This window comes from Natator depressus, chromosome 3 (assembly GCF_965152275.1).
Source record: "Natator depressus isolate rNatDep1 chromosome 3, rNatDep2.hap1, whole genome shotgun sequence".
Lineage (NCBI taxonomy): Eukaryota > Metazoa > Chordata > Testudines > Cheloniidae > Natator > Natator depressus.
This window is the reverse complement of record NC_134236.1, coordinates 152,523,778-152,548,870: the sequence shown is the minus strand read 5'-3', so window position 1 is coordinate 152,548,870 and position 25,093 is coordinate 152,523,778. Positions and strand designations below refer to the sequence as shown.

The 25,093-nt window shown below is 45.6% G+C and overlaps 1 protein-coding gene across 1 annotated transcript in view; it reads left to right on the top strand.

The window, feature by feature from the left end:
• Nucleotides 1-10,783: 10,783 nt before the first annotated feature.
• Nucleotides 10,784-25,093, top strand: part of KCNK5 (potassium two pore domain channel subfamily K member 5) — a 60,458-nt gene continuing 46,148 nt past the window's right edge. Inside the window, exon 1 of the mRNA XM_074949113.1 lies at nt 10,784-11,180. Coding sequence (XP_074805214.1) covers nt 10,995-11,180 — 186 coding nt within the window. The 5' untranslated portion in view covers nt 10,784-10,994. The remainder of the gene's footprint in view (nt 11,181-25,093) is intronic.

Here is a 25,093-nt window from a genome sequence, read left to right as displayed (position 1 = left end):
GATGGAAGGGAACCCTGAGGGAGGAAATCTCTTAAGATTCCCTTACTGAGAATCCTGCTACATCATCCTATTGGGGACAGGACTCCCCACGCATAGAAAAAGCCCCAGGACCATCCCAAATCTGGCAGATCTCCAGGTATTTGTGGGAGATTAGTGCTATCCATGCAGATGTCTCTGCCCTGGCTCTGGCTCCTGGCTGGCAGGCCTCTCCCCAACCACATCCCTGGCATTGTGGCTATCTTGGAACTCTATAACCAGGGATTCCTTGTAGGGCTATGCAGTAACACAGAATGAAGTTAAATGATTGATATGTGCCCCAGCCCAGACCCAATCACCCCCAACCCGCCCAGTCTTTGTTCCCTTCTCTGGCACAGACAGGCCTCTGCAAGGTCTGGAGAATGTGTGGGAGATGGTGCTAAAGAAGCAGCTGACAACTTCTATGCAGAAGGGAAGAAACCACTAGGGAGAGTCCCCTCCAAACAGGTCTAGGGTGCACAATTGAATATGCTCTAATTTATAGAGTCCCCTTAACTTCTTCCAAAGTCAATGGGAGTCAAAAGCATTCAGCACCCTGCAAACTTGGTCCCATGATGAACTAAAATTTCCAGGCAGCTTTGATCTTTATAGTGGTGGCAAAAGCCTAGTCTTTAACTGAAGCAATGGTTCTTATGGATTCTTTCCGGTCTTCCAACTTGTCAGCATGTTAGCCAGTTGTATGGCAAGTTGCTTCCCTAGAGTCATATCAACTAATGAACTTTGCTCGCTACCTCTGCATCTGATCTTGGTATGCAATTGAAGGAAGCAGTGTGACACGATGAACGTTGAAATCTAAGTACCCTCAAACCCTCTTAATATCCCTCCTGCTTATAATATCAACTCCTTTTTTTCCAATAAATTCCTGAGGATGACATTTCTATAGGCAACTGAGAGACCTTTGGGGGAGGCAAGCTTTATCAGGCCTGGCTGACTTAACACAGAGCCTGCTCCTTCTAATTGCTATCCTCTATTATAGGATTCTATTCTGCAAGGTGCTAAGCATCCTCAATGCCCGTTACCCTCATTTTGCCACAGCTCCTTGATGTTTGCATTACAACTCGTGTTGTATCATGACAATTTGATGCTGCTTCATCTCACTGTATCTCCAACATCATGACAAATCATCAGTGTGTAAAACACTATGTCCTACTAAACTGTACGGAGGTAACTCCATTTTCGTATAAGATCACAAGATGTTGCTGCAGGATTTGGGACAAAGGAATAGGAGATGATGAAAACTTGATGTTGTTGTTAGTTTGTTTTGGGGGGTTCTTCTTCTTCTTCCCAGGATGGGTGACCATCCTCAGAAGGCCAGATAAAAGTGATTTAATTAACCTGAAACAGTAAAGAGGAAAAGCTACCAACTTTGTCTCATTTTCTCCTGCAGGAATTAGTCTGATGCATTTGCTTCTATGAGGAGAATGGGAGCTATTACGATAGCAAGGAATCCTATGGGCAGCCAAAATCTGCACACAACGCTCAACAGAAATTTTGGCACTGGAAAAGCCTTTTAAATGCTTGTAAAATAAGGTTAACAAACTGAAGAATTATGCAGTGTTGAGGATTAAAATCTCAATGGAATTTGACAGTTTTTGCAGATTTATATATTTACTACAGTAATACTGTTTATTAGAAACAAACAGAAATTAACAATTTCTTAGGAAACTAATTACACAGACTCCTCAATCATAGAATCATATAAATGTAGGGCTGGAAGGGATCTCGAGAGGTCATCTAATCAAGCCCCCTGTACTGAAGAAGAACCAAGTATACCTAGACTATTTCTGACAGGTGTTTGTCTTACCTGTTCTTAGAAACCTCCAGTGATGGAGATTTTCAATTTCTTTTGCAAGCCCTTCCAGAGATTAATTATCCTTATAGTTAGAAAAAATTTCCTAATATCTAACTTAAATCTCCTTTGCTGCAAATTAGGCTGCTTACTTCTTCTTCTACCTGCAGCAGACATAGAGAACAAATTGATCACCATATTTTTTTTTATAAGAGACCTTAACACATTTGAAAACTACAATGAGGTCCCCCCTCAGTCTTCTTTTCACAAGTCTAAACATGTCGAGTTAGTGTAGTCTTCCATCACAGGTCAGTTTCTCTAAATCATGGGCAGCGGGTAGCATAGGCAGGGGAAGGCTGTGCCTCCCCAAACAGCCTGGAGTGGCCCCGCCCACGCTTCACCCCAGACCCCCTCCTGCCTACTGTTCCCTTGTGTGGCCGAGAGGCTGGGGTAGGCAGGCTGGGGCCATGGTGTGCACAAGACCCTGAAACTGGGGCCACGCCACACTGCCCGTCTGTCTGGCGCTGGGACTGCGCTGCCCACCCAGTGCTCCGGGGCTGGGGACGCTCCGGCTGTGTTGCCTACCTGCCTGCCAGGTGCTGGGGCTGGTGGTGCTCTGTGCTCCGGCGGGGAAGGGGGGCAGAAGGGGAGGGGCAGGGCCTTGGGCAGAGGGAGAGGGGCCGAGGGCTAGCCTCCCCCAAGGGCATGTTCACCCACCGCCCATGCTCTAAATCTTTTTTCATTTTTGTTACTCTCCTCTAGACTCTCTCCAGTTTATCCACATCTTTCTTAAAGTGTGGTGCCCAGTACTGGACACAGTACTTCAGCTAAGGCCTCAGTGGCAAGCAGAGTGGAACAGTTACCTCCTATGACTTACATACTACACTGCAGTTAATATATTAATAACCTTTTCTGTAATTGCGTCACATTATTGACTCATATTCAATTTGTGATCCACTATAACCCCCAGATCCTTTTCTGTAGTACTAGTGCCTATTCCCTATTTTGTGTCTGAGCATTTGATTTTTTTCTTCCTCAGTGTAGTACTTTGCACTTGTCTTTATTGACTTTCATCTTGTTGATTTCAGACCAATTCTCCAATTAGTCAAAGTTCTTTTGAATTCTAATCCTGTCCTCCAAACCCCTCCCAGCTTGGTGCCATCTGCAAATTTTATAAAGCATATTCCACACTCCATTATCCATCATTAATGAAATTACTGAATAGTACGGGGCCCAGGACTGACCCCTGCAAGATCCCACTAGTTATGTCCCCCCAGTTTGACAATAAACCATAGATAACTACTTTTTCGTATGGTCTTTCAACCAGTTTTGCATGCAGTTTATAGTAAGTTCATCTAGTCGACATTTCCCTAATTTGCTTATGAGAATATCATTTGGAACTGTTTCAAAATCCTTTAAAAAAATCAAGACACATCACACCTGCAGTTTCCCCACTATCCACTAGGCCAGCAACCCTATAAAAGAAGGAGATTAGGTTGGTTTGGTATGATTTGTTCTTGACAAATCCATGTTGTCTATTACTTATAACTCTATTATCCTCTAGGAGCTTATGAACTGATTGTTTAATAATTTGTTCCAGTATCATTCAGGTATCAAAGTTAGGCTGACTGGTCTATAGTTCCTCAGGTCCTCTGTGTTCCCCTTTTTGAAAATAGGTACTATATTTGCCCATCTCCAGTCCTCTGGGACCTCACCTGTCCTCCAGGAGTTCTCAAGGATAATTGTTAATGGTTCCAAGATTGCTTTAGCTAGTTCCTTAAGTACCCTAGGGTGAATTTCATCAGACCCTGCTGTCTTGAAGATATCCAGCTTATCTAAATATTCTTTAACCTGTTCGTTCCCTATTTTGGCTTGCGTTCCTTCCTCCTCCTTGTTGTTGTTATTAATTAAGTATCTGATTACCATTAACCTTTTTTCGTGAAAACTGAGGCAAAACAGGCATTAAACACATGAGCCTTCTTGATGTCATACCGTTACTAGCTATTCTTCCCTCCTAAGTAGAAGACCTACTCTTTCCTTCGTCTTTCTCTTGCTCCTAATGTATTTCTAGAATCTCATCTTATTACTTTTACATCCCTTCTTAAGTGTACTCATTATGTGCCATAACTTATTATTAGTTTATTATTCTTCATACCTTTCCTTTGCATCACAATAGTTTGCTGTTGTGCTTTTAATATTGTCTCTTTGAGGAACTGCCAGCTTTCCTGAACTCCTTTTTCCCTTAGATTTTTCTTCCCTTGGGAGTTTACCTACAAGTCCACTGAGTTTGTTAAAGTCTACTTTCTTGAAATGACTCATTCACCATCTCCTCCTGATTTAGTGGTCTGCAGTAGACCCTACCATGACATCACCTGTTTCCCCCCCTTATCTTCACCCACAGACTTTCAACTGGCCTACCTATCACCTCCTTCTGAACTTCTGAACAAGTGTATATATTCTTGATGTATAATGTAACACCTCCTCCCTTTTTTCCATGTCTGTCCTTCCTGAACAAGCTATATACCTGTATACCAATATTTCAGTCATGAGAGTTATCCCAACAAGGCTCAATGATGATGATAAAGGCATAAGTTAGCTTGTGTACTACGACTTCCAACTTATCCTGTGTATTCCCCATACCCAGACTCCTTGCATTTGTGACATCTAAGATGTTGAGCAATTTCGCCCACTGTTCTCGCTCTCATTGCTTCTGTAACCCTAGCGTAATTTTCCATTTCCCCCACAACACTGAGCCCTCTGTTAAGGTCACTTTTTTGAATATCTACCTGTGGGCCTTTTCCACCTACCCCTTGTGAACCTAGTTTAAAGCCCTTCTCCCTAGATTGTTAAGTCAGTGTGTGAAGATGCTCTTCCACTTCTTGGTCAGGTGGACTCCATCTCTTCCCAGCAGTCCACCTTCCTGGAACAGCATCCCATGGTCAAGGAAGCCAAAGCCCTCCTTTTGACACCATCTGTGCAGTCAAGCATTCATCTCCAGAATACATATCCCTATCTGGGCCCTTATCTGCAACTGGGAGGTTAGATGTTTTATATTACAAACAATAGCAGAATATTTGGCAATTTTCACCATTTTTCTCCCACAATGTCCCACTAAACCTGATTATGAGGCCTGACTGCCAAAGTTTTGTGGGTATTATGATGGTGAACTAAAAAAAGAAAGTGAATACAAGGACTGAAAATACTGCAATTGATTGATTTTTATAGCCATGATTTAGATTTTTCCAGGTTATATGCATGTTAAAATCAAGAGTTTTATAATAAGAAATTGGTATTATCAATGTTTGTCTGCAAGAGTTGAAGTGAGATGGAAGAAGTTTAGAGTTTCTTCATGCAATAGTTTGAGAGAAACAGGACTACACTGTCCAACGTTGAAGGTCAGATTGCTATTGTAGATAGGCGAGGAGTAAGACAGTCAATGACATGCACAGATAATAAACTAAGATATCTGGGTTCCCTCATGAGAAAGTTGCTCATGAAGATTAAAAACTACCCCACTGAAAAAAGAAACTGCAACCGAGTATTTAGGCAGCAAAGCAACAAATTACAACCCCCTCCACCTCTCTAGGTACAAAAAAGTAAGACAAGATTTGCAACAAGAGCGGAGAAGCAAATCTAGATGGGTCAAAGCTTGTTAAAAGAGTGAGAGATGCAGAGTTGATGGACATCACCCGGAGTGAGATCACGAAACAATTGGAAAGTAAGGACTTCCAGGTGAGAAGTGATGCAGCCTGAGAAGATAGATGCCTGAAGTTAATTGCACCTTTCACAGTTCATACTCAGTAAAATCTGCAGCACTTGTCACTATGCAACAGGTTTCCTTTACCATAAAGTATTTTCATGTGCTCAATCTAAAACATTTTCTAACATTTATTTATTCATTTCAGGGTTGTTCTAGGAAACATCTGTACAGCAAATGTGTCTTAGACATACAGCTTGGCTGAAAGGGATTTCCTTTTTGGACTGGAAAGCCTGAAATGATGATGACTTTTGCAAACAGTGCAAACGGTTGACACTTGTGGTTTCACTCACAATAGTACTATCTGCTGTTTCAGCCCTGAAATGTTTCAGCTCTTGAGTAAGCCATCCCAGCCTTTTCATTATCTCAACTGGCCTGGGAAGCCGTGGGGCCCATGTGACAGGTGCTGCGGGTGAACAATAGGGGCACTGTTTAATCTGAGGGAGACAGCGAGTAAAAAGGGCCATGGATAAAAGGAGATTGGATGTTTTAGGAGGTCAAGAAAAGCAACAAAGAGAGGTGCCAGCTATGGAAAACCACTTACAAAAAGCACTGCACTATAAGTATCAAATAAAACCATCCATGACTTAGACACATTCTTTCTTGCTACGCTCACTTTCAGTGCAGTATGAAAATGTGCCTTGTATTTTGTTCTGCTGCAGACAAAAGAAATTGAAGTGAAAATTGAAGTCAGGAGCTAACGGACAGACTCATAAGTTCACTTCTGCTTCTAGAGGGTAGAATTTGCTTCCCACTGAATTGTGGTTAACTATTTTCTTGTGTGGGTTACCACTCTAAAACCCAAAGAAGCAGTCTGACAAGTGTAGTAATATTTCAAAATGTCAACTGACTCAATTTCCTGAAAGATTCAGCAGAATAGTCGAGGTAGAGTTTGAGATGGAAAGTAGAAAGATTCCACCCAATCTTAAACATATGTTCCATAACTGTGTTGAAACTGTATTCATTCCTATTTGTTCTGCAAATCTGCACTATGTTCTGGGATGTTCATGTTATTCCCTTAATATGGTTATTTCAGCAATGTAAAGAGTTATAGGTAGTCAGCAAGAGAGGTACAATTTCAAAAATGCAGTCAAATATTAAATACCCCCAGGTAAAGAGGCACACATGTGCAAGAACAAGAAAATAGGAACATGTGGTGGATTTTCAATCATTGGCGATTTTAAACTCAGGATTGGATGTTTGTCTAAAAGATATGCTCAGGTTCAAACAGGAATTAATTCAGAGAAGTTCTATGGCCTGTGTTATGCAGGAAGTCAGATGAGATGATCACAGTGGTACCTTCTGGCTTTATAATCTATGAACACAAAACGGCTATAACTTGATCAGAGCAGTGGTCCATCTAGCTCAGTGGCTCATAGATAATTCAGAGGAAGCTGCAAAAGCCCAAAATAGGCAATTATACATTAACTTGCCCAGATCCTTCCTTTCAATTTTATTTTTAAATCCTGTGTAACGTAACTGTGGATGTTTTCATTATCCATCAACATCCAGTGCTTTTTTAAAATTATACTAAGCTTTTGGTCCAAAGGACACGTGGCAGAGAGTTCCTCGTGGTAAACGTGCATTGTGAAAAAAGCGTTCCCTTTTATCAGATTTAAATTTGCTGCTTTCCAATTTCATTAAACGTACTCTTGTTCGTGCTTTAGGAGAGAAAACAAATAAACTTGCCTGATTTACTTTCTCTATCCCATCCACTGTGTTTATCATCTCCTTTCTTGTCTCATCTCTAATCTAAACAAACACAATATTTCTAATATCACTTCATATGGAAGTTTTTCCATGGTTCTGTGGCCCCTTTTGAAGAAGCCTGCATATAATTGGGGATTCCCAAGAGAAGACTGAGATACTGAACAATCAATACATTGACAGATTTATGTTCTTAGTGAACATAAGAATTCTCATACTGGGTCAATCCAATGGTCCATCTAGGCCAGTATCCTGTCGTCCGACAATGGCTGGTGCCAGACGCTTCAGAGGGAATGAACAGAACATGGCAATTTATTGAGTGATCCACTCCCGGCATCCAGTCCTAGCTTCTGGCAGTCAGAGATTTAGGGACACTCAGAGCATGGGGTTGCATCCCTGACCATCTTGCCTAATAGCCAGAGATGGACCTATCCTCCATGAATTTATCTAATTCTTTTCTGAGTTATACTTTTGGCTTTCACAACACCCCCTGGCAATGATTTCAACAGGCTGACTGTACATTGTGCAAAGAAGTCCTTCCTTATGTTTGTTTTAAACCTGCTGACCATTAATTTCACTGGGTTGACTCCTAGTTCTTGTGTTATGTGAAGGAGTAAATAACACTTTCTTATTCACTTTCTCCACAGCATTAATGATTTTATAGACCTCTATCCTATCCCTCATTAGTAGTTTCTCTCACCCTGCTACTAAACTGCTGAGCTTGAAAAAAGAGAACCTACTATAGGTTATAGTTGCCTGTGATGAATGTATTCATTGTTGGAGTAGGCTGTTTATGTAGGGAGCAATTTAGTTTTCTATAAGCAGTCTCATGAGAGCACTGCTTTGACGTCACTTTGAGTTTTACACACCAGTAACTGAACACCCACATCTAAGGCAGGATTTCCCCCCATATTTCTCTCATTTTTATCTTATTCCACATTTTTCTTTTCATTTTGCTCCCTTTTTCTTCCTTCTTCCTTCCTGCACTGTCTCTTCTTTCCAGCTTCCCTTCCCTTCTCTCCCCTCCACCCTTTTTCTCAGTACATTTCACCCTCCCACTGTCTCACATTTCCAACTACTCTCATCCAACACAGTGCTGCAGCTTTTCCTCTCTCTTTAACCCCTTCTTTAAAAGTAAAGGTCAATTCAATTCCTGGGCAAGGCTTTATGAACAAGCCACGCTGGACTATCTCAAGCTGGGAGTTTTTGAATGTCTTATGGAAAAACACTGGCAGGGGTCTCTCTCTCATATGCATTATTTATTAAAGGCACGAAATATACTAGGGGTTTTACCACCACACAGGACAACACGGTTCCTTTCCTGAAGATCTTAAAATCTACACAGACAAGGGAAATGGGTGAAAGGGAAGCTGTGCATGGCTCCTTTCCCCATTTTTTGGCCCCTTGCCCATTTTATTTGTCCTCGCCACTTTGGCCAGCTCAGATGAAAACTAGAGGCATGTTCCAAAAACTTGTCTAGTGACAGTCTATCCCCTACTCAGGAGAAATGAGGAGAACTGCATCCTCTTACCCCTGCTCGGCTCCAGGAGAAAAAAGGATCAGATCTCACACCCCTTTAACATGGGTGGTCACTCACATATATGGGGAGAGGTGTGTAGAGCCCCCAGGCACCAAAAACATCAGTTGTCTTCTAGATTCACCCAATCTCCAGTAACATGGGTCACCCTTCTTCCCCTGACACTACTAGTTTTAAATAGGGGTTCGTGCTCCAATCCACATTTACCTGTCACAGATGATGACAATACACACACAGAGTACAGGCAGAGGTGTCTCACATCCACAGAGAGAGGGTAAGCAGAGGTCTCTCTCAGACACACAAACACAGGGTACAGGCATCTCATCCCCACAGTACAGGTAGAGGGGTGACACTCTCACACCCCCACAGTACAGGTGGAGGGATGACACTCACACACACACACAGGTACAGGGGTGTCTCACACCCACACAGTACAGGCAGAGGGTTGACCCCCCCCCACAGTACAGGCAGAGGGGTGTCTCTCTCTCTCTCTCTCTCACACACACACACACACAGAGTACAGGCAGAGGGTTGACCCCCCCCCACACACACACAGTACAGGTGGAGAGGTGTCTCTCTCACCCCCCCCCCAGTACAGGTGGAGAGGTGTCTCACACACACACACACACACAGAGTACAGGCGGAGGGGTAACGCTCTCACACACCCCCACAGTACAGGTGGAAGGGTCTCTCTCTCTCTCTCACACACACACACAGTACAGGGAGAGGGATGTCTCACACCCCCACAGTACAGGCGGAGGGGTGACTCACTCACTCACCCACACACAGTACAGGCAGAGGAGTGACTCACCCCCCCAACATACACACACACACACAGTACAGGTGGAGGGATGTCTCTCTCTCTCTCTCCCCCCCCCCAGTACACATGGAGGGGTGACACTCTCTCACACACACCCCCACAATATAGGCAGAGGGTTGACCCCCTCCCCGCCCCCGGGTACAGGCGGAGGGGACTCTCTCTCTCTCTCACCCACACCCACAATAGAGGCAGAGGGTTGACCCCCCCCCAGTACAGGCGGAGGGGTCTCTCTCTCTCTCTCTCACACACACACAATACGGGCGGAGGGGTGTCTCTCTCTCCCACACACACACAATACGGGCGGAGGGGTGTCTCTCTCACACACACACACACACAGAGTACGGGCGGAGGGGTGTCTCTCTCTCTCACACACACACACACACAATACGGGCGGAGGGGTGTCTCTCACTCACACACACACAGAGTACGGGCGGAGGGGTGTCTCTCACTCACACACACACAATACGGGCGGAGGGGTGTCTCTCTCTCACACACACACACACACAGTACGGGCGGAGGGGTGTCTCTCTCTCTCACACACACACACACAGTACGGGCGGAGGGGTGTCTCTCTCTCTCACACACACACACACACAGAGTACGGGCGGAGGGGTGTCTCTCTCTCTCTCTCACACACAGTACGGGCGGAGGGGTCTCTCTCTCTCTCACACAGGGCACAGGCGGAGGTCAGACTCTTTCTACCGGGGCTCTGGTCGCCCTCCTCGGGGCCGCCGTGGCGGGCTGCGCGGCGGAGCGCACACACGTGGCTGCCGGGGCGGGGGAGGCAGCCCGGCGGAGCGGGGTCGCAGAGGCACAGGGAGCGGGCAAAGCGCGGCTGAACGCAGGTCCCCCGGCCTCCCAGTCCCGGGTCTCCGGGGTGGGAACCTGCCCCAGAGCTGCTCAGCCGAAGCGGGGAACTTTCCCCTCCAGCCGCCCCGCATGCGCCGCCCGGGAAGGGCAGGGGGAGAGTCGGGGCACCTAATTCAAACAGCCGCCGAAGGAGCGAGGCGGGAGGGGGGAGGAAGAGGGGACGGAGGCAGCCCGAGGGAGAGGGGAGAAGAGGAGGGAGGAGACGGTGGGAGGAGAGCGAGCGAGAGGCCAGCGGGAGGGAGCCACACAGACAAAAAGGGAGGGAGAGAAGAAAGGTGTGGGGGGAGGGAGAGCAAGGCAAGGCAGGGCAGGAGGAGGAAGAAGAAGAAGAAGAAGAAGAGCAGCAGCAGCAGCAGCAGCAGCGTCTCTCAGTCGCTCTCCAGAGGGAGCCCAAGGCTGCTGTTCCCTTCCCTGCGCCTCGCCAAGGCATTGCCAGCGCCCTGCTTGTCACTGTCCCCGAGCCGCCCCCTCCAGCACCATGGTAGACAGGGGCCCCTTGCTGACTTCTGCCATCATCTTCTACCTGTCCATTGGGGCAGCTATCTTTGAGGTCCTGGAGGAGCCGAACTGGCGAGCAGCGACGGAAGATTACAAGGACAAGAAAACTGAGCTGCTCAAGGAGTTTCCCTGCCTGGGCCAGGAGGGGCTGGAGAAGATCCTGCAGGTAAGTGCTCTGGGGGTGACCCTTTGAACGTGAGGATCTCAAAGCGCAGTTAAGAGAGCTTCACAAATCCTCCCTGTGAGGCAAGACAGCCTTAGTAACCCGCCGCGGAGACAGGGAGAGCTAAGGCTGCTGTCTCCTTAACCAACATCCTCCCAAAAACGAGACACGTGTGCGTGTCATGCGATTACCCCCCCCCCCCCCGCGCCAAAACTTTGAATGAAAGGCTATCGGGATAGTGCTGTGAGTTCCCGTAAATGTCTTACGAGCCTCTTTAGAAGTCCCTGCCCCAAGCAGGTTCCTGACTTAGCTGGGACACTTGCCATGCAAAACCTAGGTCCTAAGTATCTCAAAGTTTACCTCTGGGAGAGATCTCTAACAGGGGAGGGCCGCTCCTCCTGGGGATGTGTGTTTTGGAGAGCAAATCCCATTTGAAAGTAGGGTGCAGTTAAAAGAGGTGTATGCCTGTCTTTAAGGAAGGGGGAGGGGAATAGCTTTGGTTTTCTAACAAAGTATTTTCATTCATACCTATGGGGGGTGTCTTTGACATTTGAGATTTCATGAATTTTATTTTTAACATGAGAAAAGAGAGTTTGACAAATACTTTCTCTTAATTGGTGTACTGAGTTTGAATCAACTTTCTATAGATTTCCCACACTGCAGAAGTCATAGTGCTGAGCATTCAGGTTTTTTTTGCCAGTTGCAGGCAGGGCATATGGCTTCCCTGGGGCACAGGCCAGCAGACTGGGTTTATATCAACAGGTGATGTGCTTGGTAGGTATTTTTTTTCCTTTTCTTTTGTCCTTTTAAGACAATGTAGTAACTTGTATAATTTTAAAACACATCTAACTGAAAGGAATAGTTGAGTTTACAATAAAAAAGTGAGGTTTTCCACCAAAGGGAGAGATGCTAATTTTTTAAAATGCAGTTGGTTTACTGTAAGTGTAATTTGTCTTTACTGTCTGTGGAACAGTGGCTAGAGCCTAATTAAATCCGTTTTCTAAGATTGCTTTTCAACCTTTAACCAGAAGGGTGTAAAAGTTTCCTTTTCAACTACCAGTTTAACTCTGTGTGTGTGTGTGTGTGTGTTAATTTCCCTAGGTTTCAAAAACGTATTGACTCCTCCTCAGGCTGCCTCAATAAGGTACTACTCTGTGGAATTACACTACTGAACTGTTTGCTGATGCATTACTGTAGCAACTCTTTAACGAATAAGATTAACTGAGCCACCAAAACTAACAGATTCCCCCTTCTTTTTTATCTGTGTGTGGATACTTTTGCATATCTGGAGCCTAGGTGGTGGCATGAGAATCAGGGAAACAAAAGATGAAGTCAAGAAATTGGTGCGCTTGATCCTCTTCTTTGTTTGGCCTGTGTTTGTTTGTTCTACGTGCTTAGTAAGTTCTACTTTGAAAAGTTTGCCTGGGATCTGTGTTTAGCTTTAATAACTTGGTCTGGTTTCCCCTTAACCCAAGTTTTTCCCAATCAAAATTGTATGGTTTGGTTGGGTGGGAAGGGTTACAATTTGAGCTTCATTTGTATGAAGCTTAGTATATGTGAAGGGGTAAATACTAGATATTTTAATAACCAATTACTAAAGAACCCCTTTATAATATGGTGAGTAAATGCAGTGTATAGTTTAATCTTTGTAATATATAGCAAGTCTATTCTTTGCATCTCACTTAACCTCCATGATTTGTTACATCTATAGCACTGGACCGTTTCCTAACCATAAGGAGTGGTTGGTGGTGGAGGGGAGACGAGTTCCTTGTATGTATAACTCCTCTTTACAGCTACTTAATAAGACTCAACAGATCACACAGTAATACTAAACTGTTAGTGTCTTGCTATGCGTCTAGTGTGTGCATTAACTGGCATGTAGTTTGGCTCTTTGGAGCCTATGCAATAGTTTTTACATGTAAAAAACACGTACAGTAACTCCTCGCTTAACTTTGTAGTTATGTTCCTGAAAAATGCAACTTTAAGTGAAACGATGTTAAGCGAATCCAGTTTCCCCATAAGAATTAATGTAAATAGGGGGGTTAGGTTCCAGGGAAATTTTTTTCACCAGACAAAAGACTATATATAGTCTTATTTATATTATACACACACACATACACACACACACACACACAGTATAAGTTTTAAACAAACAATTTAATACTGGTATACAGCGATGATGATTGTGAAGCTTGGTTGAGGTGGTGAAGTCAGAGGGTGGGATATTTCCCAGGGAATGCCTTACTGCTAAATGATGAACTAGCAATTGGCTGAGCCCTCAAGGGTTAACTCGTTGTTAATGTAGCCTCACACTCTACAAGGCAGCATGAATGGAGGGAGGGGAGACAGCATGGCAGACAGAGAGGGACACACCCTGTTTGAGAGAGAGAGGCGCGTTGCTCCTTTAAGTACGCTGACCCCACTCTAAGTACACTACCTTTTTAAGTAGATAAGCAAGCTGAGAGGGCAGCTGCTGCCAGGAAGCTCCCTCCGTCCCAGTTCTGAGCCCTGTCATGTGTCCCCCCTGCTCTATGGAAGATGAGGTAAGCGGGGGGAGGGGGACACCCTGACATTAGCCCCCCTCTTCCCCCGAGCATGTTCCCTAATTGATCAGCAACGTAACCACCTTAACCGGGACAACTTTAAGTGAGGAGTTACTGTACACTCAGGGCAGCCGTTTATGGAGGTGAGCAGTGAGGAATAGAGAAGTAAGAAAATGGGGTTGGCCATATGTTGTCCCAGCAGGGCCAGATTAACCTTTTACGGCCCTGGTGCCAAACATATCTGTGGGCCCCTATGGGGGCAATGGAGCATGGTGCATTGGGGGTAGGTCCCTGGAGTGAGGGGCCAGCCAGGGGCATGGCATGTCCGCCCAGCCCAGTGTGAGGGCACTATTCACAAACCAGCAGTTGGCAGACGCACAATGGCCCGCCCGGCCCTGTGCTGCCAGCATGCCCCTTCCCCTCAGGGGTGGGCCCATGCCACGCCACACATTTTCCCTTCCCCGCCCAACACTGGAATGCCCCCCTCTCCCCCCAATTCCCTATGGCCAGAGCCCCCTGGACCCACTATGCCCAGCACCCGCACCCCAGACTCTGCTACAAATGCACAATGCCCTGCACACCACCACACCCCTGCCCACAGCCCCACCACAACTGCCCAGCACCCCACACAGAACTTCTACTCCCTAGAGCCCCAACACACAGAGATCTTCCCTGACCCCTCACAGCCCAGGACACGCCCCCAGGCCTCCCAGAGATCCACGCCCTGCTTCCTGGCCACACTCACCAGCCCTTCTGGGAAGTGACTGTGTCTGCCGGGCTGAGCTGCCAGGGCTGGTCCCAGGGCAGGGAATCACTCCGGCATCTCAGGAGTGGTGCGATCATCCAGGCCAGGGCCTGCCCTGGCCAGACTCCCTCAGGACCTGCTTGCCTGGAGGGGCCCAGCCAAGCCCCGCACACTATCGTGTGTCTCCCCCCGATTGCTAGAGACTGGCCAGGTTTCTGGACCGGTCCCAGGCGGCTCAGCTCCAGGGAGACAGGTGGGGCCCCACAGGTGGTGGGAAGCAGAGACTGTCTGGAGCCGGAGGTGCGTTCCCACCAGCAGCAGCACAGAAGTAAGGTGGCAATACCATACCAGGCCACCCTTACTTCTGCGCTGCTGCCTTCAGAGATGGGCGGCCAGAGAGTGGCAGCTGCTGACTGAGGGCCCAGCTCTGCAGGCAGCAGCGCAGAAGTAAGGGTGGCAATACCTTACCATGCCATCCTTCCTTCTGGGCTGCCGCTGGTGGCGGCTCTGCCTTCAGAGCTGGGCTCCCGGCCAGCAGCTGCTGCTCAGCTCTGCAGCAGCGCAGAAGTAAGGGGAGTAGTACTGCAACCCCCCCTACAATAACCTTGCGACTCCCCCCTCCCCCCCCCAAAAAACAACTCCTTTTTGGGTGAGGACCACTACAATTACACCATCATGAAATTTCAGATTTAAATAGCTGAAATCATGAAATTTATGATTTTTAAAATCCTGTGACTGTGAAATTGACCAAAATGGACTGTGAATTTGGTAGGGCTCTACCTATGAAGCATATCCTTGTAGGATATAGTGGAGAGGATTGATGAAGGCTCAGGAGTGTTAAGTGATCCATAAAAGTTAAGTATGCATGTGGGTATGTGTAAAGACGCAGAGACAAAGAAAACAAGAGCCTGCTACTTCTATCACAGTTGATCGGGCTCTCCTCCTTGTGCTTTTATGATTCTGTGCTTACTGAGATCTTATTCCATTTCTGTAATGCTCCTTCAGCATCTGCCTCTGTGGGTATGTCTTCTCTGCATAGTTAACCCAGACTCTTGCCTTCATTTTAGCCCAGCCATCCTTACCGTCCATGCAGAAAAACCGTTGACCTGAGTTTAGAGGTGTTTAAACCCTGGAGTAGTTTATATGGCTCGAACCCACCCACATTGCAATGGGGATGGAGGCAAAATCACTCAAGTGCCAATAGTCCTCCAATGCCCTTCCACAATTCCCCTCAAAGCAGTAGTGTCAATTCAGATATTTAGGAAGTGGGGGAGAGGGGGCATTCTGATCCTTCCCTCCCTTCTGCCCACCCCCTCCACCCCCCCAGCAAGAACCCCATTTGTCCTCCCCACTCTCCTCCCACAGGTACTCCAGGTCTCTCCCAGTCGGGGAGTCTCCCATCTCTTATCCACATGGTACATGAGCCTGTGCTGCCACAAGTTGGGTTCTCGTTGGACTCCCCTGTGTTTCAACATACAGGAACAGACTTTTTATGCACCAGGTTGCAACACCATTGGGCCCGGCTGGCCTTCTGTCTGGACAGAGGGGTGGCAGGGCAAATTTGAACAGTGTTGCGACCCTGTGCACCAAGTCGCAATGCCACTTCCTGAAGTTTGACCTGGCTGGGTCAAATTTTAGTGGCATTGTGACCACACAGCTGGAGCAATGCTCTGGCAGCAGCTGTGCTGATTTAGGACAGGACCACTGCTTAAAAGTGGCTGGGCCAGGGCCCCTGCCGGCTCTGTAGCCTATGGAACTTTAAGCAAGTGCAAAAACCTTGTGGGGGGCACTAGCTCCCCCAGCACTTCCAAACTGATGACACTGCCTCAAAGGACAGACAAGTTCTCCCACGACTGACTGGGAGTGAATTCTAGAGTGTCTTAGCAAAAAGAACTATGGGATACATCTCCAGACACACATGGGTGAATGCAGAAACAGTGAGGACACAGTAACAAGGGTAGGCTTTGCTGTGGGAATGTTCACACGCAGGTTAGCCTCACTCAGGCGCCCGTCACCTTGGCCAGCTGTGCAGTGAAGACAATACCCAGTCATGCTTCTTCTATTGCCTCTCAGGATTCTGTCCTTTATCCCCCTCTATGCCTTTATCTCTCTACACCTGCGGCATGTGAGGGTAATCTGCTGGTGGGCCGCAAGACAGTTTGTTTACATTGACTGTCTGCAGCTCCCAGTGACTGTGGTTCACCGTTCCCAGCCAATGGGAGCTGCGGGAAGCAGCGGCTAGCACGTCCCTGCAGCCCGCGCCGCTTCCCGTGTCTGTGGACAGTCAGTGTAAACAAACTGTCTCACAGCCCGCCAGCGGATTACCCTAACGGGCTGCATGCAGCCTGCGGGCCACTGATTGCCCACCACTGCTCTACACCCTTATCCTTGTTAGACCTCCTCAAGTTCTTATGGCTTCATTCACCATCTCCATGTTGACTACTTCGAAAATAATCACACTTTTCAATCTCTAGTCCCACCTCTCTGATGACTCTTCCTGTGCGTTCCGTTGCAAGCTCAAACTCAACATGGCTAAAATGTGACGCTGATTTTTCCCTTCTCTCAGCCCTCTTGGTAGCAGTTGATGATAATGTTGCTATCCTCCAGGTCATCTAGGCTTACAATATTGCTGTCACTATTGTTAAACTATGGTATATAATGTCATCATGTGCATGGCATTTCTCACAGAGAATGAAAACGTGGAGTGACATCCAGCCCCATTGAAGTCAGTGGCAAAAATCCTATTAATTTCATTGAGGCCCAGGATTTCACCCATGGTAGCTGCATCACTTACAGTCTGGGTCATATTTAAATTTTCTTTCCCCCAACCAGTATCTGTGCTTTTGTTGATTCCTGCTGGTTCTTATAACATCTCTAAAATCCATCCTTTTTCCGTCTGTCTCTGGTCGTCCTGCCTTAACTACTGGAACCACCTGTCAATGTACTCGCCCTCCAGCACATCCAAAACTACTAGGTTGGCAAAATTATCTTCCTCTCCTACTGCTCAAACTGCCATGCCCCTGTTTGAGTCCCTTCATTTCCTTCCCTGAACTTGTCTTCAAGGTCCTGCATGACTCCAGACACACATCTTTACTTTTGTCTCTTCCCTTCTCTCCCTGTACTCCTCTTAAGCCTTCTGCTTGGTTGCTCCGTTTGTATCCTTTCCCCTCGGTACTTGCCTTCTGCAGTGCAGCCCCATGAGGCTTTGAATAGCCTTCTTGATCTTGTGTGTGTCAGTCGACTGTCCTCCCTTCTTCAATATCCCTTCTAAAAACCCACTTCTTTGTGAAGCCTTTCAACAAATGTCCACCAAACTTAGCTTGCCTTCTAATAATCAACCCCAAGGAAACCACAAGAAACATGCAGAAAAATGTTAGCTCTGCTGACCTGCTTTATGTAACAAGATGGTGGGAAAGAAAACAAAAATAACAAGAAATGACTTTGTCCCAAGAGCAGGGCTGCATGCTGTCTTGTCTCATACCCAGCACGCTGTGTTCTGATTTACTGTCCAATTAAGTAGACACACTGGGCTCAGGAACAATGGAAATTCTTTTTGTGGAGTGGCTTGCAGAATCTGGTCCTATGATCTTAAGCTCCAAGGAGCCAGGGACCTTATCAATTTATTTGCTTGTCAAGTTCCATTTAGACTAGTATTTCTATATTGATTGGTTGGTTGATTATTAACAGACTAAAATTGCTTTTAAGGGGGACAGTGTCAGGTCAATTTGGCCTAAAATTTAGATTCTGGAAAACAAGGTTTCGCTACACTTAATAATAGAAATGCACCAAATTAAAATACATTCTCATGGAAACAGAGTAACAAACATTTCCTACAGAATTTACAAATGACACCTTGCAGCATATGCTAGAGCATGAGAACTTGCAAATGAATCCAACCAGTCTGTTTTCACCACCTGCACTGAGAGAAATGCAAAAAGTAAATCATGCAGTGAAAAATAAACTACTCTTCTAATAACCTTATGTAGTGTTTGTAATAAAGGTAAGGATGCTTGTTCCCTATTAAGGATTCACAAATGCTATTTTTGAAGTGTGTCTCACTGAGGCATGTAGAATTATACCAATGTGCACAGTGAGTCTCTAGGTAGTGTAAATGGCTGCTTTCAGTCAGGTGATGCTATGCTTCTAGATAAAGCAGTTACGCCATGTTTCAGTTTTCCTCTGATCAAACCCTGTGTGTCTTTATTTTGACAACTTTACACACGCCTGAAAGGCGATGTTGGGGATTGGTGGGGAGGCACCCATGTACTCAGTGGTGGAAATTGGTGTCTCAGGGTCCACTCCCAAGACTTCTTGAAATGCCTTGTGTAATTTTCCAAATCCAAGAAGATTCTGAGCAATTTCAAAACAGCGCACACGTTAATTGGTTATTTATCTGGAATAACTGTAATTTACAGTTAACTAAATTACCAACAAATGATGCGCACAAACAAAGTAGAGGGCCCCAAATGCCCTTGAGAAACTTTTTTTTTTTAGTCTTTTGCTTCCCAAATCTTATAGGGCTAACTCAACAGAAAGCTGCATGTTGTTTCCAGTGAGGAAGGTTGTCATTTAGCTTCACGGGGCCAGGCAGCATGATTTTGCAGCTGAGCTGGCCACCACAGGAGCATAGAAGAGAAGCTTGGGATAGTCTACAGCCATTCTCAAACTTTATTGCAGAGCGACCCCCTTCTAACAACAAAAATGACTACATGAGCCCAGGAGGGGAGACTGAAGTCTGAGCCTGCCCAAGCCCCATCACCCTGGGGTGGGGCCAAAGCCCAAGTCACACTGTCCTGGGCGGGGAGGGGGGCAAAGCTCAAGTCCCACCACCCCAAACAGTGGGGGGCTAAACCCAAAGTCTGAGCCCTGCTGCCCAGGACTGAAGCCCTCGGGCGTCGGCGTCAGTCCCAGGCCCCACCAAGTCTTACGCCAGCCCTGGCGACCCCATTAAAACAGGGTCATGACCGAGTTTGAGAACTGCTGGGATAGTAGCATAAGGCTTGGTCTAAAACACAGTTTTTGTACTGGTATAACTATGTTGGGAGGGGGTTAACTAGTATGGTTGTATTGGTATAACCCCACTATTGTGGATGGCGTTATACTGGTATCAAGGCGCCTTATGCCAGTATAGGTTGTTCCTGTTCCTGTATGGAAATAGCTATACAGTAATGGACCCTTTTATACCAGTATAAAACTGCATCCACACTAGTGGGGTACAACTTTTTGTGTGCAGACAATGAAATCTGCAAACTTGTACATACAACCTACTATTGCAGCCAGTTGCATCTGGTGGTGGTGACTTCTGAAGACCTGCCCACTGTTTTTCTTCCTCTGTTGTGAGAGTGCATTTTCAGAGCAGGGGTAGATATCAGGCTATGTAGTCTTCCCCTTCACTCCAATTTCTTTCTTCTGCTCTTTATTGCCCCACCCCGCTTGTGAAACACTGAGGTAACGATTAGGAGCTATAGTCATGCGGTGAGTCTTACTGACCTTGTTTATTGGGAACTTTTTCTTTTGGCGGTGTTGGGGCAGTCAAAATACTTCTCTTTGATACGCCAAAAAGTTTTGCTGGTGGCAGTGAAAGAAAGAATTCAAAGCTATGTGTAGAAAACTTTTTTATTTTGGGAGAAAAGCATACAAAAGGAAGAGAAACTGCCTGTTCCAGCTCTTGATGTTTGCTTCCTTTAGGTATTTGAACAAATAACTAAGGTCTTTATTAAAAAATCTTACACCACTATAAACAGAAGGCCTAAAATATATCTAAAGTAACCAGGTAGCTTGACTATTTGGACCAGAGCCCAGTGCTATGAAGAAGTGCTTAGAGAACCTCAAGGAGAGCTCAGATTAGTGTGCATGGGGTTTTTGTGTGTGTGTGTGTTTTTTTTTTGTTTTTTTTTTTCTGAAGAAAAATACCTGCAAGGGAGTTCAGAGAGTATGCAAACAGGAAGATATAGAAGTTGACAACTTCTGTCAGGATTTAAGGATTTTGTCTCAATACCAGACTTGTACATGTGGTTGTATTGTTTTGTTTCCCTCTCATTTACACTTCTTATAAAAGAAATAAAATACTTTCTTTGAATGCTCTATATCCAGGGTTCATTACTTCAAAGTTAACATCCTAAGGTTTAATTTTGCATACAATATTTGTCAGGTTTGAGAGCATCTTGTAAACTACTTTTTCCAAAACTTGAAAGGCAATTAAGATTTAACTCCACTTGCTCAACACTCAGTAAAGGGAGTAGCGATTTTTAGTGGTGATTCATTCCCCTCCAAGTAATCATCAAATTTGATTTGCTCTTCATTGAAAGGTGCCATTGGCATATTTTCATAAGAACTGTGTTGCATGTAAATTGGTCACATAGTGTCACAAACCGCACAGCTGCCCTGATTTCCTGATTTGCTACAGTCTAAAGAATTGAGGGGAGGGGACAGAATTTAATAGTAACCTGAACTTCGTAGTTTGCACCAGGCTGTCTGATTGTCCCAAAGCAAAATGCAACATAGTTTAAATCCATGGAATATTTTCAAATCTTACATGGTTAAAAAAAAATAAAATCAAGCCGCCTCCACAGGAATGGGACAGGAGATTGCTAATACAGAATTCTTCTTCAGGGAAAATATAATCATTGTTAATATTTCAAGCCCAAGAAGTTTTAAAGCACAAATTAAGTCTTATCCCTGAAAGGTAAATATTGTTTTACGCATTTTAGAAATAGGGGAACTGAGGAACTTGGGCCTTAATTGACTTGTTTGAGGTTGCTCAGCAACCAGTTGCAGAGGTGGGAATAAGAAAAGGAGTACTTGTGGCACCTTAGAGACTAACCAATTTATCTGAGCATGAGTTTTCGTGAGCTACAGCTCACTTCATCAGAGGCATGAATGGAATGGAACCTAGAACTCCTATCTTCTTTGGGATTGCCAACCCTCCAGGATTGTCCTGGAGTCTCCAGGAATTAAAGATTAATCTTTAATTAAAGATTGTCATGTGATGAAACCTCCAAGAATACATCCAACTAAAACTGTCAATCCTAGTCTTCCTGCTCTAACTACTAGATTACACTGCTTAATAGGCAATATCTATACTAGGAAAATTGAGACCCACAATTCACCTGTAGAAGACAGCACTGCAATACTCTGTAGTTTAGATAACTTCAGAATGGGTAGGTGGAGGGTGGTGAAGGGTTGGGTATCTTGTGGGATTTTTTTGTTTGTTTTTTAGTTGCTTTATTGTCTAATCCTATTTGGAGCAGGTTTAAATGGCAAGGTGGAAAAATGCTTGAACCCTATCAGTGCTACAGCCTCCCCTATTGCCACTGTCAGTGGAGAACTATGAGTCCTAGTTTTCCTAGCACAGACTCAGCCTTAGGTGCGGCTAACGTAGTCTCCCCCTGGTTATTTTAGGAAATAATACATAACATCATGCCACCATACGGTTATTGCATCACCCCCCTTGCTTCTGTAGCTTGTAAAAATTCAGGATTGCATTCCATTTTTCACTGATCTCCTTTTTGGAACAAAATGTTACTTTCACCGTAAATAAGAGTTCAGTTTGTTTGCAATTAGATTTATTTTCCCACAATGCTGTTAAATCCTTAGAACAAACATACTAACAAAATAGAGAGAAAACCAGAAACAAACTACGTTGCAACTGACATTAGCAGTCAAGCAACTGTGCAGTCTCTTTAGAAAATAACTAAAACATTTGTTGGGTTTTTTTAATAGCATCAAGCCCCAAACCAAATAAAATAGACATAGTTGGGACACATGGCTGAAAGTTCATATTTAGTCCCTCTTTAAACAAAGTACTGCATTTGTAGCCCTCTCACGGAGTTCTTAACATAGTGCTGTCTTTAAAAATGCTTTTACTCAGGTCTGGCCTTACGGGTGGGTGACATGAGTGACTGCCTAGGAGACCATTGTTGGGAAGGGTGGGGTGCAGAGGTCAAAAGTGTGCCGGCACCAGTGTAGGGTAACCCCTGCCCCATGAGATGTCCCGGCTCAGCAGAGCGAGCTGGTGGGTCGGGCCAGCTTCCAGGTGGGGGAGGGAGCCGAAGTTGTGGTGGGGAGGTTGTTGCAACTTGCCCCTGACGAGGGTCTGCCCCAGGGACGAGCTAGGGGAGCCCCGGTGAGCCCAGGGAAGTGCCCTGCAGGGCAGGCTGGAGCCAGGGCTAGCCTTGTACCTGGGGCTGTGCCATGCACTGGACTCCGGGGGCCAGGAGAGCACTAGAGGGAGAGCTACTTCTTCCCAGTGTCTCCTGCACTCACACTGGGCTGCCTGGTGCAGTCTGCTAGCCAGGATAGCTGCTCACCCGCCCCCAAATGCCCGCGGAGCAGGGGTGGCTGGGGTGCACCTGGGCTAGTGGCGAGTGCTCCTGGGAGCACACAGCAGTGCCTGAAGTTGAGTGGCACTGAGGAGCGGAGGCAGCGGGGCTCCCTGGGGGTTGGTTCATGGTAGTTCAGGGAAGCAGATCCTGTGCTGGGCATGTGCTGTGCTGAGCTTCAGTTAGTGCCTCGCAGAGCGGCCACCCCCCCATCACGTCACACTGTCACCAGCTTGGCATTCTGCCTGCTAGTGCCAGGCACTGCCAGTGCCTTTTGCACTGGTCTCAGTTGTAGGTGCACGCTGTCCCTACCGTAACTTAAAAGCTTCTCCTGTAAACTCAAGGTGTGTGACTGTGTGTTTAAGTACAGATACACCATAAAGAAAGGGAGCCAAAATACAAGTTTGTCCAGGGTGCCATTTTCTGTAAGGCTGGCCCTCCTTTTACTGAACCATGTGGTAGCCTTCCTGGGGGGCTAGTAGTTACAGATATAGTAGTTTCTTAGTAGTGGCTCTCAACCTTTCCAGACTACTGTACCCCTTTCAGGAGTCTGATTTGTCTTACGTTCCCCTAAGTTTCATCTCACTTAAAAACTATTTGCTTACAAAATCAGACAAAAAAATACAAAAGTGTCACAGCACTGAAAAAATGCTTACTTTCTCATTTTTACCATATAATTATAAAATTAACCAATTGGAATATAAATATTGTACTTACATTAGGGTGACCATACATCCCATTTTATCCACGGCAGTCCCCATTTTAAGCCCTGTCCTGGACATCCCCACTTTTTTGGCAAAAATGATCATCAGCTGACAAGAGCAAAAGGAACAAATACTCATTTTTGGCAAAAAAGTGGGGTGTGCCCCCCTATGAGGGCATGGAGGAACATTCAGGGGCATGGTGAGCACAGACAAGACGCACCGGGCCTCAGGCTGTTAGCCCTGGGCGGCGTGGGCCTTGGGCAGTCAGCCCCAGACATGGGCAGCACAGTACAAGCAGAGACTCCAGGTGGCTCGGGCCAACCCCTTGCAGGGGCGGTGGTGGGGGGACTCAGGCCAGCCCCTGGCAAGTATGGGGATCAGGCAAGCATCGCCACCTGGCAGCTCAGGCCAGCCCCACGCAGTGTCCTGTTTTTACTTTGGGAAATACGGTCAGCTCTAGTATGTAGAGCAGTATAAATAAGTCATCGTCTGTATGAAATTTTAGTTTGTACTGACTTTCCTGGTGCTTTTTATGTAGCCTGTTATAAAACTGGGCAAATATCTAGATGAGTTGATGTACCCCATGAAAGACATCTGTCTACCCCCAGGGGTAGGTGTGTCCCTGGTTGAGAACTACTGTCTTAGAGGGATCTCCTTGTGCAGCAAATTTCCTTTAAAAATACTAACCCAACTGAAAATCCAGGTGACTTGGTTTCTAAAGGATGTAGATCATGTTCCAAGACTGTTAATTTTGACTATTAAATGGAGTATATATACAGGGAATTGATTTGGGTGGCAGTGGTTTGGTTTTTTTAATGTAATAATAACATTTATAGGGGATTTTATGTTCATCAAAAAGAAACTGGAATTTCAAAATGTAATTTTGTCAAATGCAAAATGGGAAACTCTTGAGTACTCATTACCTATCTTTTAGTATCTCGCTACTAACTTTTTTGGCACGTGTCCTACATATGACTGACTATATCTGAATTTTTTTCCCAGCTACCTTGGCTTAAGACCTTGATTAATGACTAATTTTTTTTTTTAAAAAGTTGTGCACGTCATTTTAAGCAAAAAGGCTCCAATTCATAAAACCACTTGAACACATGCTTAAATTCTACTGACCTTCTACAGGACTTAAGCATATGATTTGCTGAATCTGGATGTAAGTGCCCTTATCTAATCGCATCCCTACAAACCTGCATGTGCGAACTTCACTTCAGTTTCATTGGTTTGATCTGCCAGGTAGCAGAAATAAGGAGAATGGTGAGCATTTATCACAGAGCTATTTAAATACCCTGGGAGAAATTCTGCCCTTAAATTCACTGAAGTTGGTGGTCTGAGGGCAGAATATGGTCTTCTGTCGTCTCCATTCAACCTCAGGTTCAGGTTTGTTAAGCAAGGACATGGCAGAACCCTGGTGGGTTAGCTTGGTATTGGTATGAAGTGCTCCTATTCCTCTTTGATTAACCAGTAGTTGGGATACATATTGCAGTTTCCGAAGAGTTGTGTTCTGAAGAGTTGTGCTCCATACATTTTGGCAATATTTTCTTACGATGTGGCATAACTGTAGCCCTGGATATATTTGCATAAATGATGTATT